Raw genomic sequence first — 21402 nt, 5'->3', positions numbered from 1 at the left:
CTCATCGGACCCCTCATGGGCACAACCCGATAGCGCCCCACCTCAGGCCTGTACCGTGTGTCTTTCCACTTCCGCCCCAGGGTATTCCTGTTGACTCGGGGGGGTGGGGTATGGATGCCATGAGACCCATTTGGTGTCCACACAGGCACAACCCTGAAGTGCAGGCTAGTTAATGTTGAGGGGTGAACAGTCGACCAAGGCGGAGAAAACAGCCAGTGGATAAACGTCCCTAATCCTCTGTATACACTGTCTTGTAGTTCATTCAACCTCTTGAGATGGTCCTGGGGGATCAAGCAATTTCTTGGTGTTTGATTACCATGTGGTGGTCAGCTCAGTAATGCACTTTTGCATTAGCCTTCCCTCCTTCCCTGACTCACTCTTATTTCTCCTCATTCTTGTTTTGCTGGGATTACATTCCTTAATAAAGTGGTAGCTTACAAACTGTGTGTAACACCTAGTTTCTTGGGGAACCCAAGCTAACCTCAAGAGAATAAAACAGCAAGAGTAGAAGAACTGCAGGGGAGATGGGGAATGCAACCTTGACAAGTCTTATGTATCATAGCTGGGCCCCTGATCGGAACAGTAGGGCCCTGTGACCTGGGATTGGGATAGCTGAATGAACAAGGAAGAGAACCCTGGAAACATCTTCCCAACTCCCCTGAAGACTTCTGGCCAGCAGAAGCAGAATTCTCCATCTCATCTGAGCAGAATAGCTGCCCGAAGACTGCACAACCACCTCTCCTGAAGACTGTGCCTTGCAAGGTAGTTCTGTTCTCCTCAGGATCAGCTTCACTACTGCCCACTGCTTTCAGGCTACTGGTCTCTCATGGCTGTCAGGCTAATAACTCAAGCACAGCCTGAGCAGGAAGTACAATGCCTATTCTGGGTGAGGATAACTTACATACCTAAGAAGCTGCACAAGTTGGATAGTATATTCTAAGAACCAGGGAAATACATATAGGAGTATATTTTAAGGGTGTTCAGACTAGGAAGAGTAGGTCAGGATAGGGCACAATTCATCGACATGGGCACTCACAGAATTCAGTGTTCTAGCAAAATACTAGACCTAACAATCCACTAGGATGTCACTTTGTAGCTTGGTCGTCATGATGGCCTGTAGTCAATGAAGTGGAGATTCCAGAATTTCTGAGCATAGTAGTAAGGAAGGAGTCAGAAGTTTCAGAGAGATGGAAATGCTAGAAGGATCTACCATGTAAGACCTAAGAACATCTCTCCTGACTATGTTCTCAGGAAAGGCCCAAGAAACCCTCCTTTCCTAAAGGTAAGAGGAGAGCAGTGGCATCTTTGGGAAGCTGACGGTGGCTATCCTCAGTAGATCAACGACGACGCTGCTGCCACCATTACATTGTGTTCCCAATGAGCACAACTTGGATGGAATTTCAGATGTCAGAATTAGGAGAGCAGTAATTAACTGTCACAGTCAAGAATGACATAATTACAGTGTTGGGAAGCAAGGCTAGAGTGACAGTGAGGGAGCCTTGACCTGTGGTGGTTGTTAACAGATCCTAGTGCTCCCAGAGAAGTCAAAGGGATGTAGCGTTAACTAGGATAGTGTTCAAATGATATCACAACAACAACAACAACAACAAATTTGCCAGCTGGTAGGCAGGATGATGTCAGCTGTCACAATGGAAAGATTAGGTCCTTCACCCAACTTCCAGGTCCAATTTCCAGACACTGTTTATGGATCTAGAGCCCACTGGTCCATGAATGAAGTGGAGGCCCAGCCTCTGAGAAATCACACTGCAGTGTCACCACAAGCATACATGGTTAATGTTCTCCGGTTTTTCTCCAGAGGATCTGAGAAATGAGCTGATATTGATGCCAGGAGATTCAGAATGCCTCTGGTTAATCAAGGCTTATGGAGGACAGCAAGTAAATACACTTTCAGACCAAGCCCATCACACAGGTATCTGATGGGTTCCTATCCACCCTGTGGTTATTTTCTGAGTCCCCGTATGCACAACTGGAATACATTCAGCATCTGGCAGAACCCTCGCCCTGGCCTGTGAAGAAAGGGCTATCACGGTAGCAAAGTACAAGTAGAGGACCCATCTCTGAAACTCCCCATCCCCAGGTAGGGAATATTATTAGTATCTTTAATTTAGGAATAAGGAAATTGTGTCTCAGAGAGATTAAATTGACTGGGCTAAGGTTTTACAGTTAGTAATTGACAGAACCAAGAATTAAACACAGTTCAATGTGGCTCTAGAGTCTGAATCATCCAGCTTTTAACTACTTCCTATTTTGCCTATGCTTTTATGTTGTATAATTATAATAAACGTAATAAGGCAAATTAGTTCCGACTCAAACTTCTTGAGAATATTTGCTTGCTCCTCTTAATCGATCCTATGTATATGTTTTTCTTGATACAAGAATCCATTTGAAGTTGTATTTAAAGGACTTGGCTTAAAACCCCTGAGCCAATTAGTTTCAATAAAGGCAGTGGTACCCATCACATAAAGAAGTTTTACAGCCCAGAACAATGTTTCCTCATGACTGAGCCTTATTCTCAGGAAGTACTTTTCAGAATCTTAATCAGGGGCAAGATATATTAATCAAATAAGAAAGTTACTAATTTTGTAGGTGACTGGTACTAACATCAGAATGTGGTACTCTTGTCTACTGAGACAGCCTCCTAACTGGTTTTCGAGAAAGGATAAAGTTCTGTGCTTACCACTTAAATGAAAATGAATTTTAGAGTTAAACATCACATTTTTTTAAATGTTAAATGGAAAAAGTGAAAACATGAAAGAAGTAGAAGTTAATGCTAGTCTTAGGAAATATCAAAGAAAATCTTGGTCAATCCAGCAACACAAAAATATTTTTACTTCTTTTGTGGTGAAAACCATCACAAAGACTATAACAGGGCAAACTGAAAATTCTGAAGAAAATACAATGAAGTCTTAATATCCTTAATATGTAAAGAATTCTTATGTCAATGCATTTATCTTGCAGTTAACAAAAGCGCCTTGGACAGCTACTATTAGCTAGGTTGATGATGCGGACACAGCACAAAACACAACAGCCACTATTATGGAAACCTGTTGTCTCACAAGGGAGATAGACAGTAAATTAAATAAATAAGTAAAAACATATAACCCAGCAGATGATAGTAAGTGGAGTATGAGAAAATGAAGTGAGAAGCAGGATACGGACTTCCAGGAGCGAAGAGATGACAACTGGTAACTGAGAGCAGGTCTCCTGGGAAGACGGCATATGAGCTACGACCTGAAGAAGGTGAGAGTGAGCCATGGGGTCATTTGCATGTCTGGCAGAGGGAGTGGCCAGGAGGTGGCAGCTAGCCCAGTATGTTCAAGGGGAGCCGAGGAGACCAGCCAGTGAAGACACAGAGGATGAGAAAGGAGTGGGAAGAGATGACATCACAGGGGTAGCAGGGTGGAACCACATCCTGGAGGGTCTTAGCATCCACAGTGAGAACTTTGCCTTTTATGATGTAGAAGGTGGGAAGCCATTGGAGGTTTTGAGCAGGGGAAACAGGCCAAGTAAATGGAAAGGAAAACTATGATCTGAATTAACACGTTATCAAGATCATTTTGGTTGCTGTTTAAAAAGAGGAAATAGGTTGAAAGTCTTGCAAGACTGCAGTAGAAGCAGGGTTTTTTGTTTTGCTCGTTGTGTTTTTATTTTGCAGGGGTGAGCAGGGGGTGGTGACAAAGGTCAGCAGCTTGCTTTTGGACATGTTGAATTTAAGATGCCCAAGAGATATCCAAGTAGAGTTGTCAGCAGCCAAGTTGGACACCTAAAGTCTATGGTTCCAGGGAGAGTTCTAGGCTGCAGTTCTCACTACGGGAGTCGTTGGCATAAAGACAGTATTTACAGCCCAGGAGATGCAATAAAGTCAGTAAGGGGGTGAGTAGAGACAGAAAGGGGAAGACAGTAAGAGCCAACTTGGAATCAATCCAGCACTGAAGACTTGGGTCATGAGGAAGAATCAGCAAAGGAGACGAAGTCGGGACCAATAAGGAAGGAGGAAAACCAGGTTTAGGCTCCAGAAGTGAAGTGAGGAGTCCCCGGGGCCAAGTGTCCTTGATGAGAAAGGCAGGTGAGGACTGATCACTGGTTACACCTAATGATCTGATTTACTTGGCCTGTTATCCCTCAGTTTCTCAGCTCCCTTCTTTAGTATATAGCTAAACTCATTATTATTATTATTATTTGCATCCCTCTCCCTCCTCTCAGCCAGCATTTCCACTTCTATGCCTCTTCTAATGGAAACTGCACATGCTTTCACCACCTGTTCCCTGCACCAATGCGACCAAAGGCCCACATCCAGTCGCCTAATGCAGAAACCTCTTCATAGAGGGAGGGGAATTACAAGGAGAGCGAAGGCTGTGAATTTTGTTAACTATATATTTTTTAAAACACTTTTTTCGTGTTTGTTGACTAAAAATAAAACCGTTCAAATGCACTAACTATCAAAGACATACAGATTAAAAATAAACTGGCCACCATTTTTTTTTGCAAATCAAATTGGCATTTAAAAAAACATAGCCCGTATGGGCAAGACTCAGCAGACATTCTCATATACTACTGGTGGAAGTGTTAATTGGTAAAACTTTTCTACAGGGCAATTTGGCAATATATAAGAATAATTTTTTTAAAGATCCTTCTTCACACCTTTTGGTCCAGTAATTCTGCTTCTAGCAATTTATTGTAAGGAAATAATCAGAATGCAAACCAAGATTTCTATAAAAGGATGTTCACTTAAGTGTTCTTATAAAATTTAGGATATAGAATTCTATAAAATTCTATATTCTGGTAGAATACAAAAACAATACCTTAGTGTTGTTTCTTATAGATTTATGGATTTTATAAGGATTAAATAGGCAATTAAAATAATTTAATATCTAGCACTGGAGCTTGAGTTGACAAATTACAATACAGTCACAAAAGAAATACTCTGCAGCAAGAGAATATTGAGAAGATATGAGAACATGTCGACAAGGTACTGAAATCAAAACAAAAATAAAAAATAAAATTTTAAGAAGTAAAAGAGCTACAAAATGATATTTATGGTATTATCCTAATTTTGTAAAAAAAGTTAGAAAAATCAAAGCGATGACAACTAATATCTTAATAGTAATTATTTGCATACTTACTTGAGATTACTGGAGTTTTTACCCATTCAAAAATATTTACTGAGGATCTACCATGTGACAGGCACTTGGGATGGAGTGTGCTTGGTTTACTTTAGTGAAATCTGACAGAATTTGGGTTTTTGCCGTGCTTACATTCTACCAGGAAGGATGGTGACAATAAACAATAATAAATAAAGGAAGTATATGTCTTTTAGGAAGTGGTAAGTGCTACAGCAAAAACACAAAGCAGAAAAAATGGGATCAGGAGTGGTATGGCTACCATTTTAAACAGGAGAGGTGGCATTTTGGCAGACTTTATGGAGGTGAAGGAATTAGCCATGTGAATAATGGGGGGAAAGTATTCCACATAGGAGGATAAGCAAATGCAAAGGCTCTAAGGTGGTTGGATGTGCCTGAAAATCAGCAAGGATGCCTATCTGGCTAGAGCTGAATGAACACGGTCATAGGAAATGAGGAGCCAGACTGGACAGAATTTACCAGAAAGCTTTGGGAATGCTGGGAATAGGTTAAGAAGGTACTGCAGTAATCGAGATTCGAGATGAGAGATGACAGTGTTGGGAACAAGGGAGAACAGCAAATATAATGAGAATTGGACAGATTCTGGGTATAATTCAAAAGTAGAACAACAGAATTTCTTGATGGTTTAGATATGGGGACAAAGAAAGAAGGGCCTCCAAGGTTTGGGGCCTGAATGATCGGGAGGACAACGTTATCATCAACTGAGATGGAAAGACTACGAGTAGCGCAGATTTGGGGGGGAAGTGGGTGAGATGAGGAGTTGGTAAGTCTCTTCAAGGGGGGATGCCCAGGAGGCCGCTGGCTATAAAAATACAGAGTTCCCAGAACATGTGTGAGCTAGATGATAATACCTTTGAGAATCATTTGCATACAGATGGCATCTGAAGCTAAGGAATGGGTGAGCTCACCAAGTCAATAACTGTGGACAAAGAGGAGGTCCAAGACTGTGTCCTGGGGCACTCCAACGTCAGGAGGTGAAACAGACGTGTAACAACCAGGGCGAGACTGGTTGAGAAAGTGACCAGTGAGGCAGGAGAGAAATTAAAAGATGGTGGGGCATTTCAAATGCTGCTCAAATGTACATAATGGGTTAAATAAGCTGACAAGGGAGGATGGACCACTGTATTTAGCAACGTGGAGGTCAGCACACTGGTGGACCCTGGTAAGGGCCATCATGGAGGAACGTCTTAAGACAGAAATTGAAGGAAAGAGTTGGAGACTGGGAGGACAGACAATGCTTTTTGAGGAATTTTGCTGCAAAGGGGCTAAGAGAGATGGGTGGTAGCTAACTGGGGAAGTGAGAGATAAAAAAGGTTATTTTTTTCTTTTGAGATGGAATAAATAGCAGTATATTTGTATGCTGATGGTAAGCCTAGCCAATCCACTGTGATCATTAACATTCATTCTCAAGGTACTAAGATGGCAGCAGATGGTACAGTTGGGGAGTCACGGAGGACTGCCAGGACAACGTGCTCCCGCGCTACCCCATCAGGGACAGTAATCTGGTCGATTCTGTTACCTGAAATCCCTGCTTCTCCAACCTCGTCACTGACTCAGGAGGTTTACAGTTAAAATATAAACATTTCAGGTCAGCATGACCTCACAGAACAATGATCATAATTAAGGTCTCCCCCATCACACACCAAGAGGCTTTCACTCCCATTAGGAAGCATGTGGCTTGGGAGTTTCAAAATTACAGATTGAGCAGAAACCATAAAATGCAAATCTGTGCGAGGAAAGTCTATTTTACAAGAAAAAAAAAAAAGAGAGAGAAAGAAAAAATTTCAGCCCTTTGACCCTACTCTTCAAAGAACTTGTAACCTGGGAAACCAAAGTACCTCCCAGCTCCTGCTTCTTCACCAAGAGACAGGATTACAAAGAGAAAAAATCCAGAAATCAACTGTGGTTGTCTCTGCGTTGGAAGGCTCTGCATACGTCAGCTGGAACTCAAAGCTTACATTTTAGCAACCCTCCTCACCCATCTGCCAACGCATGCCTGTCCTCCTACACACCTAACGTCCCCACTCGGATGCTATCTGTTCCGTTTCTCCCTCCCATGGGTCCAATATCATCATTCTCCTTCCTTCTTTCTCCTTATAAAAACCAGTGCTCAAAAAAGAATGCCAGACAGAATTTTGGTTTAGAACTGGCGGGGGTTTTGTTTTGTATTAGTTCTCGTTTTACAAATGAAGAAACCGAGCCTCAAAAGGTGAAGTGAACTGTCCAAAGGCCAATAGCCCATTAGTGCAAAAACTCCCCAAAAATTTTTTGATCGATTCATTGACATCAAGATGTACTGATTCCCCTGTCCTCTGACCAAGGTCCGTTCTAACAGAAGCCATAGCCCTGAGCCCAAGGAATGGATGGTGGAAAGGGGGAAGCGAGGGGCAGCAGTAGGGGGAGGATGCTGTCATTCCAGCAACAGGCGGTCTTCTGGATGGTTGATGGCGCGTAAGAAGCTCCCTGGTTTGTCCACTCCAGTGGTTCTCAACAGGGGATGATTTTATGTGCCCCTTCCCCTGCCGGGCACAGTCGGCAGTGTCTGGAGACATTTTGAGCTGTCACAACTAGGGGAAACACACTACTGGCATCTAGTTCGTTGAAGCCAAGGGTGTTGCTAAACATCCTACAGTGCACAGCACCCCATCCCCACCCCCACCAATTATATAACCCCAAATGGCAAACCCAAACCAAAAACTCTGGCTTACTCTAAAGGAAAAAGGATGGAAGAGAGAAGAGAACATTACCAAAAGTTGGCTCTGGAGTAGTGTTCCATGTAGAGCTGTTCATCAGAAAAGGGGGCCAAATGGATGTCGCCGAATGTTGGGAACATCATTCCTAATGAGCAAAAGACAACAGACCCAGACGTTGACTAGCACTGCCTTCTGACTATAGGTACACTCACCCACCACATGACCAACTCCACGCTTTCGTCCTATTTCAATTATTACCCAAGAGGCTGAAATATAATTTTGCCTCAAAGCAAGGATAAAAAAAATTAGGCAGAAGATTGGAGGAAATATAAACAGGAATCCTAATGCAAGTCACAAAACTGTTATGATAAAAGCTTGTGCAATGGAGTATTATGCAGCCATCAAAAAGAATGAAATCTTGCAATTTGCCCAACGACATGGACAGAACTAGAGGGTATTATGCTAAGCGAAATAAGTCAATCAGCGAAAGACATGTATCATATGATCTCACTGATATGAGGAATTCTTAATCTCAGGAAACAAATTGAGGGTTGCTGGAGTGGAGGGGGGTGGGAGGGATGGGGTGGCTGGGTGATGGACACTGGGGAGGGGATGTGCTATGGTGAGCACTGTGAATGGTGTAAGACTGATGAATCACAGACCTATACCCCTGAAACAAATAACATTATGTTAATTAAAAAAAAAAAAAAAAAAAGCTTGTGGAGTCTTAGGTGAGGCTTTTAACCTGGCATCTTGCCTTCTCTGCTGTCGGCTTTTTCGTTTCTGTATGCCCTGTGCTGGGAATCCTGTGCACTTCCTTCATTTAAAAAAAAAATCTTATTTATTGTAAAAACATCTCTGAAAATCATTTACCTCCCATCATTCTATCACATCATTATTTCCATTCTCAGACTTTGTCCACATATAATCATGTTGACTATCTTTTTAAGTGCTGTTAGGAGCTGTGCTTCTCTAGGGGTTCACCGTCCTCCTTGCTGGGACACCCACTCTTGTGTTTTGTTCCTGATATTTACAGTCACCGCGGGAAAGGAAAGGCAGATTCTTTAGTGGGCAGACAAACACCTAGACTGACATGCCTGAAGCCCAGCCTTCCTGAGCGGGCAGACACAGCGAGCAACAGTATTATTCTTGTCGTTTCTAGGGAGACTCTTTCTCACAGTCATTTATGATCCCGCACATAAAAGAAAGATGAACTACTAACCCTCTTTCAGAAGTGAGTATCACCTTAGAAACTGGATATGCTGTCATAAAAATAATACCTAAAATTTCTTGATTATGTTAACTCTGCCATGAACTTCTCTATGAGTTTTCCATGTATTAATTCATTTAATCCTCATCACAACATAAAGTAGATTCTATTATTACATCCCCACTTTATAAATGAGCCAACTAAGGAACAGGGAAATTTAAGTGACTCAGCCAGAGTCATAGAGCTAGTAAGTAGAAGGGCAAATCCAGGGGCAGAATCTCATCTGTGAGGCCATGGCCCCATACTTTAACTATGCTCCCTTCAATGCCTGTTAAAATAAAACAGATTTTTTTTTAAGATTTATTTATTTATTTATTTGAAAGAGAGAGAGATCACAAGCGGGGGGTAGGGGGAGAGGGAGAAGCAGACTCCCTGCTGAGCAGGGAGCCCGATGCGACTGAGCCACCCAAGTGCCCAGAACAGATTGTTTTATTTAGGGTATTTTCAGAGGCAATCAGAAAAAGCATGGTTGTAACGTCATTCATACGTGCCCACCTAAATCTCATGCTCTGGTGTCAAAACAACAATGCGTGCTTAGTGGGTTCTCAATTTTAAGACAGAAGGATATTAAACAACCTTAGGAAAGCAGTATGTATCACTAACTGTGTAAACTTGGGAAGCTTCAGAGGTGCTCTGAGCCTCAATCTTAATGGGAATTCCAAAGATATAAATTGGAGGGGAGGAAGTCATCAAAGGTGAAAATACAAGAAAAATTCTCAGAGTCGAAGAAGATGAGTCTTCTGATTAAACATTCTCACTCCACGCCCAACACAAGAATTTTAAAAGCTTCACAGTAAGAAGGCTAGAAATAAAGCAAGATACTGAAAGCATCCAGAGGGGAAAACGCTGTCACTCTGAAGGATCAGGAGTCAGAAGGTCATCGGACTGCTCAACAGCAACAACGGAACCAGAAATCAAAAAGAGAGGTCCTAAAAATACTGAGTAAAAACTGAGCACCTAGGTGGCTCAGTCAGTTAAGTGTCTGCCTTCGGCTCAGGTCATGATCCCAGGGTCCTGGGATCAAGTCCCCCATCGGGCTCCCTGCTCGGCAGGGAGCCTGCTTCTCCCTCTGCCTCTGCTCCTCCCTGCTCGTGCTCTCTCTCTCTCTCTCTCACTCTCTCAAATAAAATCTTAAAAAAAATTGTGTCCAAATTCAAATTCTCTACCCTGCAAAATGATAATACAAGGGGTCAATAAAAAGTAACTTCTCAAGTACACTTTCTCCAAAAGCGGTTAGAGAATACTCTGCTGAAAGGATGGTGGACACCAAGAAAGAAGAAGACAAGAGAATGATGATGGCAAGTCAAGTACGGTGGGTGTGCAGCAGGGCTGAAGAACAACCACGCCACGTGTGGAAGAAGAGGACAGAGCATCCACAGGAGGAAGGCTCCTACAGACTAAATATTGATAGGATCTGTCAGACCTTTTAGAGCGTGGAAATAATTAGTCATGAGTACATAAAAAACCAAGCTAATGAAAAATAACTCTGAGAAAAACAAAGGTTTCATGAGAAAATCCAAAATCCTATACACCACTATGCCACCTGGCTCAGCACAGAACAGTATGTACATTGTCATAATAACCTAAACACTGATTACGGATTTAACCAATTGATGATCTTGGTCCATATTTCTTTATATTAAGTTGGGTCCCAAAAGCTCTGTGAAGTTAGATTTTTGCACATTTGCAGCAACATCATCTGATGGCAAAACCTGACCTGAACTCACATGAGTTTATTTATAGTCTTTATTTATCCCACTTGGTACCCATATTCATATGGTTTGTTGCAGAAATGTAATGTGTTTCATTACAGAGTGTTGCCTCAGACTCCACTGGAGGCATTAAGTAATCCATGGCATATGACTGTATTACATTTCCAAAGTCCTCCAGATTCTGGATTGGAAACCTTTCTGGCCTCAAGGGTTTGGAAAAGGGATTGAGGAACCTGAATAAGTATATTGAGAAGACAGGGGTGGGGAGCGAGGGTACATCCAGCAGGGAAGAAAATGCTATGTAGGAGAGCAAATTTCTCAACCGGAGAGTGACGAAAATAATAGTATGACAATTTTGTATCAAAATATGTAGGTAAGTGGGGTGCCTGGGTGGCTCAGTCGTTAAGCGTCTGCCTTCAGCTCAGGTCATGATCCCAGGGTCCTGGGATCGAGCTCCGCATTGGACTCCCAGTTCCGCGGGAAGCCTGCTTCTCCCTCTCCCACTCCCCCTGCTTGTGTTCCCTCTCTCGCTGTGTCTCTCTCTGTCAAATAAATAAATAAAATCTTTAAAAAAAAATATGTAGGTAAGTAACGGAAGAAGTCCCTAATGGAGTGGAGAGAGAAAGCCTTTGGGGAGCAGTCTAGGACAGGAATGGGTGTCATGGGGGGGGGGGTTACTATTTTTCATTAGAAGTCTTAAAAAAAAAAGTCTTTTTATCATTATGTGATGTTGTAAATTATGTCTTATTTTGATGGAAAAGAAAAATAATTAGAAAAAATAGGGATGCCTGGGTGGCTCAGTTGGTTGGGTGTCTGCCTTCGGCTCAGGTCATGATCCCAGGGTCCTGGGATCGAGTTCCGCATCGGGCTCTTTGCTCAGTGGGGAGTCTGCTTCTCCCGCTGCCACTCCCCCTGCTTGTGCTCACTCTCTCTCTCTGACAAATAAATAAATCTTAAAAAAAAAAACTGGAAAAAATCAAGCCTCCTGCCCTCAGGAACGCACAGGTTAAAAAGAAGATAAAATCAGTATCCACTTCTCCTTGTCTAGTTAAAGATACACAGCCCAGTAAAAGTTTCATATCTATTTCAAATATCGGGGGAGAAAAGGATGTCCAGATATTAAGTCTAAATACTCAGCTCAGAGGGGCTCCATAGATGCACGTGAATTAACCATGTTCAGAATCTCACCAACGGCCAAGTACCTAGCCATTTGAAAAAAAAAAAAAATCCAGATAAAAATATAAAAATTCTTTCTGAGGGGCACTGAGTAGGAAATCTAAGCAGGCTGGTCCTTTATGCTCACTTCTACAGTTCAATTTCATCACATAAACATAAGGCTTCCAAGACCATCCTGGGCTGTTTTAGCATGGGCATGCTAATGAAGTTTGTGACATTAAGTACACTTTGTCTATTTATTGTTGCATGAGGTTTTTTTTAAGTGCCTATCTCTGAATCCTTCTATTTGGAGGCATTCAGGAAATTACAGATGAGCCTCAAGCTTTACTTACATGCATATACTGGTGTGTGCGTATACACGTAACGTGCTAATAAGTAAGAGCGGCATTGGTGGTCACCACTTTGTCTTTACTGGCTATCAAGGCAGGGCCACATCATTGGTAAGGTGCCACAATTCTAATGGGAGCTGCCACTTTTTTTTAAATTTAATTTTATTTTATTATGTTAGTCACCATACAATACATCATTAGTTCTTGATGTAGTGTTCCAGGATTCATTGTTTGCATATAACACCCAGTGCTCCATGCAGAACGTGCCCTCCTTAATACCCATCACCCGGCTAACCCATCCTCCCACCCCCCTCCTCTCTAGAACCCTCAGTTTGTTTTTCAGAGTCCATAGTCTCTCGTGGTTCGTCTCCCCCTCCAATTCCCTCTCCCCATTTTTCCCTTCCTCCTCCTAATGTCCTCCATGCTATTCCTTATGTTCCACAAATAAGTGGAACCATATGATAATTGATTTTCTCTGCTTGACTTATTTCACTTAGCATAATCTCCTCCAGTCCCATCCATGTTGATGTAAAAGTTGGGTATTCATCCTTTCTGATGGCTGAGTAATATTCCATTGTATGTATGGACCACATCTTCTTTATCCATTCATCTGTTGAAGAGCATCTCGGCTCTTTCCACAGTTTGGCTATTGCAGACATTGCTGCTATGAACATTGGGGTGCATGTGGCCCTTCTTTTCACTACATCTGTGTCTTTGGGGCAAATACCCAGGAGTGCAATTGCTGGGTCATAGGGTAGCTCTATTTTTAAATTTTTGAGGCACCTCCACACTGTTTTCCAAAGTGGCTGTACCAACTTGCATTCCCACCAACAGTGTAAGAGGGTTCCCCTTTCTCCACAACCTCTCCAACATTTGTTGTCTCTTGCCTTGTCAATTTTTGCCATTCTAACTGGTGTAAGGTGGTATCTCAGTGTGGTTTTGATTTGAATTTCCCTGATGGCTAATGATGATGAAAACTTTTTCATGTGTCTGTTAGCCATTTGTAGGTCTTCTTCAGAGAAGTGTCTGTTCATGTCTTCTGCCCATTTTTTGAGATGACTGGGAGCCCTGCTGAGGGGCGCACAACCCAGGACACTGCAGTTTATAGCAGCACGGACAGAAACGGAGACGGTGTGGCCTGGAGAGCTCACTAAAGAACAGACTGCGATCTCTCTGCTCTGAGGCAGAGGGTTGGAAATGATCTCTTCTGCTTTGACTCTCGGAAGAAGCCTCCAGAGAACAAAAGCCCCCCAAAACCGGTTCCCACTGAGCCCATCACCCCCCCACAGGGGACAGGGCAACTCTGCCCAAACAGGGTTGCCTGAGTAACAGCGCAGCAGGGCCCTCCCCCCCGAAGACAGGCTGGGAGAACAAGAGGCCGACAACCTTAAGGTCCATATAAAACGGGTGCATCTCGCTTGGGTTGTGGTCAATAATTTGGACTCTGTACATTCCCTCAACCACCCCTCAACAGAATGACTAGGAGGAGGAACCCCCAAAATAGGAAAGACTCAGAGACTGACTTCTGCCACAGGTTTACAAATGGATATGGATATAACCAAGATGTCAGAGATGGGCTTCAGGGTAACAGTTATGAAGACGATAGCTAGAATGGAGAAATCGATTAATGGTAACACAGTCTCTAAGGGCAGAAATGAAAGCTGAACTGGCAGAACTTAAAAATGCTATCAATGAGATCCAATTTAATCTAGATAATCTAACAGCTAGGGCAAGTGAGGCGGGAGCTGCCACTTTTAAAACTGGTCAGTTACTTTCTATGCTTTAGTTAAAAAAACATTCTGTGAAAATGTGTCCACTTTCTCTAGTAAATAGCGGAAAGGCAGGCTGTGTGTGCAGGAGTCGTGAGTGTGGGCTTCAGGGTCAGACACACCTGGGTTCGAATCCCTGCCCTGTCATTTACCAGAGGTGTGTCCTTGCCAAGCTGCTCTCTCCCACTGTGCCTCAATTTGCTCTTCGTAAATTGGGAATGGGAATGGTGCCTCCCAGGAAGCCAGGTCTCAATCTTGGTACTGTTGACGTCTGGGGTTGTTAGGTAACTCTTCGATGGGGTGGGGGTCTGTCCTGTACCCCAAAGGATGTTTAGCGGCATATGTGGCTTCTCCCACTGGATGACAATACCACCCCTCACCCAGCTGTGACAATCCAAAATGTCTCCAGACACTGCCAAACGTCCCCTGTGGAAGAAGTGTAAAATCACCAAGAACCTCAGCATTGACCTTTCAAATACATTAAAAACCTCCATCATTCACCCTTGGGAAGGTTTTCATAAATTAATGCATGCAGATTGATTAGCACATGTAGACACTTGATAAGCACAAAAAGAATACTGGATTTTATACTATTATCTCAATTGTATGTACTGATCATAGGGAAAGGGAGACACAGTAGGAGAAGAATATGTCAGAAAGAACAAATAGATCTCAGAGAGTTTCTCACATTATAGAAAGCCAACACTTAAAGGGGCTTTAGAGATTATTTTTTAGAGGTCATTTTTAAAATACAGATGAGAAAACCAAAGTCAAAAGGTCAAGTGGTAGGCGAAGTTCATTAAGGAAGATGGTGAAGAAAACAGGATAGAAACACATAGCTCTGAACTGGTTCTCTGTACCATATTTAATACCATGCAGCATGCTACCTACCACCTATGGCTTTATGGCTGGAGACTAGCTTATCTCTTGTGGAAGATTAAGATGAGAAAAAAAAAAAAAAACTGGTATAATAGAAATGCCCTCTCCTCCTTTCCGTCCAAAATTAAATATGGGGTAAAGAGGAGGGCAAACTCTTATGGCAATGTCAGCTTCTATTCTGAACCAGGAATAGGCCAACTCACCGTTTGCTTTCAGCCATTTTTTGGAATGAAGGTAACTCTCCAGCATCCTTTCATTAAACAGCATGTAACCCATCGGTTCAGAAATGATCACATCCACAGCCTCAGGAAGAGAGATGTCTTCAATTTTCCCTGGCACAACAATGATCTTGTCGGAAAGGTGGTTATTTTTCACCAGCATCTGAAGAAGATAAAACAGGGGGCTAGGACTGTTACACAGACTTTTACAAAAAAATAAGTTTTACAGATTAAGGGTTGACATAGTGATAGGGATGAGAGGGAGGTGACAGATCTGTGTTTATAAAATGCTTTAAATTTATTTTTCTTTTTGTACACATATTTCATGTTGACTATACATAACTTAGAAGATACACATATAAAAGAAATAAAAACACCTATAACTGTACCACCTACAAATAATAACTATATTAATGTATTTGATGTATACCCTATATTTGATGTATACCACTCCAGACTCTTTACACAAACACACACGTGTGTGTGGATGTGGGTGAGTGAGTCTGTATTGTCTGTGCATGTGTGTATATATATGTGCATGTACCTTTGGGGAACTGTTTTTTAATTAACGGTTTTAGTTTATTTCCCATCATTCTACCTGGAATGAAGATGCCAAAAAGCACTGAACAATAATCTTGCACAAATTAATGATCCTGATCCTCATTAAATTATCCTTTGGTCTTCTGATTCCAAAAATAAATAATAGTATGTTCATTAACCTTTCTTTAGAAGCATATTTTACAGTTATGTACTCATTTTTCTTTGATGTCCTCTGCATTCTATTTAATAACTTTGAATTCCCTTAAAACTGGGACCTTGAAGAGATATGTATTTATTACATTTCTAATATATTTCTTCTTAATGCCAGATATGACAAAGAAATTGCATTATTACATTTATGTCTTTCTACTGCCTGAAAAATATTTCCTAATAAACATCTTGAACGCACCAGCATAAATATATACAGCACACTACTGTTCAAGTTGTGGCTCCCTGAGACTCTTAGATGTTTGCTCATTGTATTTATACACAGAGACCTTCCATTTTGCACTTTCATAACTTGATCCCTTTCTTCATCATAAATGCAGCATATCATGCATTTGTCATGAGTCAGTTGTATCTTTTCCATTTCTGATCACTTCTTCACAGAGCTAGGGTACCTTCCACCTTGAGCCTCTCCTTCTAGGGTGCTGCTCACCAACATATGCCCCATAAGCCTATACTTTTTAAAAAAAGAAATGAATTAGGGCGCCTGGGTGGCTCAGTCGGTTAAGCGACTGCCTTCGGCTCAGGTCATGATCCTGGAGTCCCGGGATCGAGTCCCGCATCGGGCTCCCTGCTCGGCGGGGAGTCTGCTTCTCCCTCTGACCCTCCTCCCTCTCATGCTCTCTGTCTCTCATTCTCTCTCTCTCAAATAAATAAATAAAATCTTTAAAAAAAATAAAAAATAAAAAAATAAATGAATTAATCTCTGATCTAAGGAAAAACAATGGAAGAATACTGTTTGAACATGTCATGCACTGTCAACCTTGACCCATGCCCAAAGACTCTCGGAATTCCGCTCTATCATCTTTCCACACATGGAGGTCTAGTTCATAGGGCTTGTGGGGTTCTCCCCTGTGGAGACAAAGACTAAAGGTTAAAGTTTTTGGCACCCTGCTCTTCTCAGGAGGATCCACTCATTTGCATAGCTCTACTGGGGCTCCAATGTAGATGAGCACCCAAACTACATCCTTACGTTCTGTCTCACCTGAGCTCCATCATCACTGGACATTTCCACCACCATGCTTTGTCATCTCAATATCAACAAGTAAAGATCCTGCCTCAGATTCTTCTTGAAAACTAACCATTCCTCTAGGCCTTCTTAAAACTTCTACAGAATCTTGTATTTCCTTGATTCTGTTTTGATCACAAATACGATAATCCTCAATATCCTGGGAGCACAGTTGTTTCCCACAGACAATTAGTAACTATGTTTTCTTATTTCTGCCTTCCAGATAAGTCTCATTTCCACCTTTTGCTTGCTGCCTGCATCAACTTGTCCAGTTCTTAATAGCTTCAAATATGGAATTTTAAAATAGCACTTATATAATTAAAAGAATAATAGTAGTTCCTACTTCATAGGCCTGCTTGAGGATAAAACAAGATGAAGCATATTAAGAGCTATGTAAGTTAAAATTATTATTGTCTATTATTTTTATTAAAGAACACTAAATACTAAAAAAGGGAAATGCAGATGAGCAAAAACATGAAAATAAAGATCATTTGTATTGCCCTATCCAAATGTAGGGAAAGTATATTCCTTAGCAGACATGTGAGTATATCTCTGTTTATAAAAATGTGTAATATTTTGTTTGACAGCTTGAGATATTTGACCTGGGGGTTCAGGCCACAGTAGATCCTGACTAGCTCCCATGGGGACGAAGGACATTGGTATCTCAGTCCTGGCATACCTCTTGGGAAGTTCTGTGTTAAATACCATTCCATAAAGTTTTTTACAACACAATTTCTACCAGCCTTATGGTATTTCATAAAAATACCTTGATTCATTTAATCAACACCATGTTACTGGACATTCAGGTTATATTAAAGTTTCCATTATGACAATAGTGCATTGACAAATAATGAAGTTAAATATGGAAACATACTTCCATGCTTCCTTCAAATTTAGAGTATGGAAATTTTAAACATTTCCGATACACATTGCTCCATTACCTGCCACAAAGGTATTCCACTTCTAGATTTTAAGCCCTTTCTAAATTCTGCTTGTGGGGTATGAGACTGTCCACAGGTCAGTATATAAAACTGCCTCATCCCCTTGGACCAGAATGCTAGAAGGGGAGCTTTTCTAAGTTTTGCTGGAGGGACCAATATGAAATGATATCCAAGTGAACATGATATTACTCTATATGGCTAATTTACAGAAAATAATCCTAGGCTACTGAACCCTCAGGAACCTCAGAGATATAACAAGGCTTTAGAGAGGATTGTATGAGCTGTCAGAAGGGCAATTTGGGATTCAAAGGAAAGAATTTTGAGCCTCATTATTTTCACTGGCAAAGAAGGAAATACCATGTTTATGGAAGTGGGCAAATAGGCCTGGCTGTAAGTCACTGCATCATGTGACTTCATTTACTGCGGGCCAGATTCAAAGAACACCAGATCAGGAATCTGAAGATACGAATTCTAGTTCTGCCTTTACCACCAAAAAGCTGTGTGACCTTGGGAAAGTCACTTAAAACCTATAAATTCTGGTCTCCCTCCTTGCAAAATTAAAGTTTAAAACTGGAGTTGTTCTCAGGCTCCTTCGAGAGCTAACATTTTATGACTGGAAGAAAGCCAAATTTCCCCCAATATATTGCTGGAGTCCACAAACATAAGAGCTTCATGATCAAATAATTTTGAAACTTCTCTATAATATATATCCCTCTTACAATTCAGAATCCATTAGCATATTAATTGCTTTGAAGAATTTTGCAGAAAAGAAAACTTTAATTTGGTTAAATCAAAGACGTGCGATCTTATTTGGTTACTTTGCAGTTCTTTTTTTTCACTGAGCATTTATTTATCTCCTGCAAATCAATCTTTGGGAAACAAGGAAAGGAGTTTATTTGATAATCGTAAGTTCGAATATAATTCTTTGACAAAGATGTCTGAAAACAGGACATATACTCAACCAATAATAGCTCTAAGCCATGAGAATAGCTAATTCTGGATATCAGACACACTCTATTCCTAGAGTCAATGTTGCTGCCTTCCTTCACTTTTAGTTTATAACATTCTCGGTACAGATAGTTTTGTGCTAGCCTGTCACTTCATACACCATTGTTCCAAAACTGAAACTCTCTAGAACGATCCTTTCCAGGAAAAAAATGAGCCTCAATACATCCCTCTAAGTGCTGAAAAAGGCCGCTAACTCAGAGGAGGGCTCCATCACCCACCATGTTCACTGCTGTACAGATTTTCCCTGTGTGACCTGGTCCTTCTCTGAGAGTTCAGGAAAGAGGGAGGCTCCACTAAAGTCTCTTCTCCCTGAACACCATCAAGTTACAAGCAAACCCACATCACATCCTTTTTTTTACTCCTGTTTCCTTGTAATTACAATGGGTTTCAAAAACCTGTCAATAGTTCTGTCACTTGTATCAGTTGCTTAAGCTACGCACACACACACACACGTGTGTACACAGACGTGCACACACACCATGCAGGCACGCTCAAGTGCACGCACACGCACACACGTGTGTACACAGACGTGCACACACACCATGCAGGCACGCTCAAGTGCACGTGCACACACATGCAGGCACGCTCATGTGCACGCACACACACGTGTGTACACAGACATGCACACACACCATGCAGGCACGCTCAAGTGCACGCACGCACACACACGTGTGTACACAGACGTGCACACACACCATGCAGGCACGCTCAAGTGCACGCACACACACACGTGTGTACACAGACATGCACACACACCATGCAGGCACGCTCATGTGCACGCACATGCACACACGTGTGTACACAGACACGCACACACCATGCAGGCATGCTCAAGTGCACGCATGCACGCACACACACGTGTGTACACAGACGTGCACACACACCATGCAGGCACGCTCAAGTGCACGCACACACACGTGTGTACACAGACGTGCACACACATGCAGGCACGCTCATGTGCACGCACACACACGTGTGTACACAGACATGCACACACACCATGCAGGCACGCTCAAGTGCATGCACACACACACGTGCACATGATGCATAGACATGCACACACTTTAGGTGGTGGCAGCAGTAGAATCCATCCTTTTAGTATCACTGTAACTTCCAAGGTAGCTCAGGGTAATAATTTCACTTGGTATTGCTGCCATTCTTGTCTCACTTAGGAGCTTTCTCATTGAGTTACATGTGTTAAATATGTGTTGTTTATTTGCCTGTTCAGCATGGAAGCTTATCTGGGCTTAGAAGCTATACTACAAGAGAGTATTATATTATATTCTGTCTCAAAGAGGAGGAAAGAGCAAGTGTTAGGCTTGGGTGCTAGTGTTGGATTCTTCACCGAGTAGCTGTATGACTGTGGCCAAGACACATAATTTCTTGGAAGTCCTTTTATTATTTTTCTATAAAATGAGAACAATAATAGCACCAATCTCTTCAGTGTCATTTCAAGGATCAAATCAAATGAGAAAGTACAGAGAAATATATCAATCAAAGATACTATAGATGAAATTGAACAAGCGTTTAAAGATAAAATGATAAGGCAATAGAACTGAGATTAAATGAGAGATTTTAGGTGCAAAGAAACAAGTCAAGAAGTAAAGCAACACAATTATGGAATAATACATAACTAATGTGCAGGAAGAAAATACATTGCATTCAAATTATTTATAACCATTTGGCATCAATAAAGCTGAAGAAGTGCTCTTTCTGTAACTCAGAAATATCATCATCTAGAAATACACACTCTAGAGGAATATTTGAACACACGTACAAGATAAGCTCTACTAAAATTTTTATAATAATATTGGTCATTGTAAGATAAAAATTTACAATAAGCCAGAAGTAACTATTGACAGGGAAATGAATGAATATGTCCATACCAGGAATACTATTTAACAGTGAGAAAGAACCAAAGGTCCATGTGTTAACATAAATTAATTTCACAAACAGAATTTTAGGGGGAAAAAAGCAGACTGCTGAAGAATATATAGCATGATTTCTTTTATAAAAAAAGGTTGAATGTATTCAAAAGTAAACTATATTGATTAGGATATACTAAGTTACATTTTTAAACTTTTTTATGCTAAACACAAAACTTAAGATGTTGGTAACTTTTGAGAGTGAAGGGAGGGCATGGAATCAGGGAAAGGCAAATAGGAATTTTAGATTGCTCTAGTTCTTGGGGGTTGCAGGGATATATATGCTCATTTGGTTAGTATTCATCATACCTTACATTTACACTCACCTCTTCTTTTGAATGCATGAAATATTTTATAATAGTAAGTTTAAAGTTATGCTAATAATAGAGAAGTCTGAGATAATCATAATGAATGCAGATTAAGTAAGGCAAACTGATTTCTGCAATCAGAAAGAAACTAATAGACATGGAAGACAGATCAAAACAAAGCAGCAATAAAGGAAATTATGTCCCATAAGTATAGGAAAATAGAATGCAAAAAAAAAAA

At 41.3% G+C, this 21402-nt stretch overlaps 1 protein-coding gene across 1 annotated transcript in view; it reads right to left on the bottom strand.

The window, feature by feature from the left end:
• The window catches only part of LOC123850225 (histone-arginine methyltransferase CARM1-like), a 178524-nt gene that overhangs the window by 21353 nt on the left and 135769 nt on the right, over window positions 1-21402 (bottom strand). The window contains exons 7-8 of the mRNA XM_064579862.1: window positions 15194-15371; window positions 7910-8000 (exon numbers count right to left, since the gene is read on the bottom strand). Coding sequence (XP_064435932.1) covers window positions 7910-8000; window positions 15194-15371 — 269 coding nt within the window. The remainder of the gene's footprint in view (window positions 1-7909; window positions 8001-15193; window positions 15372-21402) is intronic.

Source organism: Mirounga angustirostris, unplaced genomic scaffold (assembly GCF_029215605.1).
Source record: "Mirounga angustirostris isolate CCGP_5_RB_7025 unplaced genomic scaffold, mMirAng1.0.hap1 SCAF_15, whole genome shotgun sequence".
Lineage (NCBI taxonomy): Eukaryota > Metazoa > Chordata > Mammalia > Carnivora > Phocidae > Mirounga > Mirounga angustirostris.
This window is presented reverse-complemented; position numbering and strand designations above follow the sequence as displayed.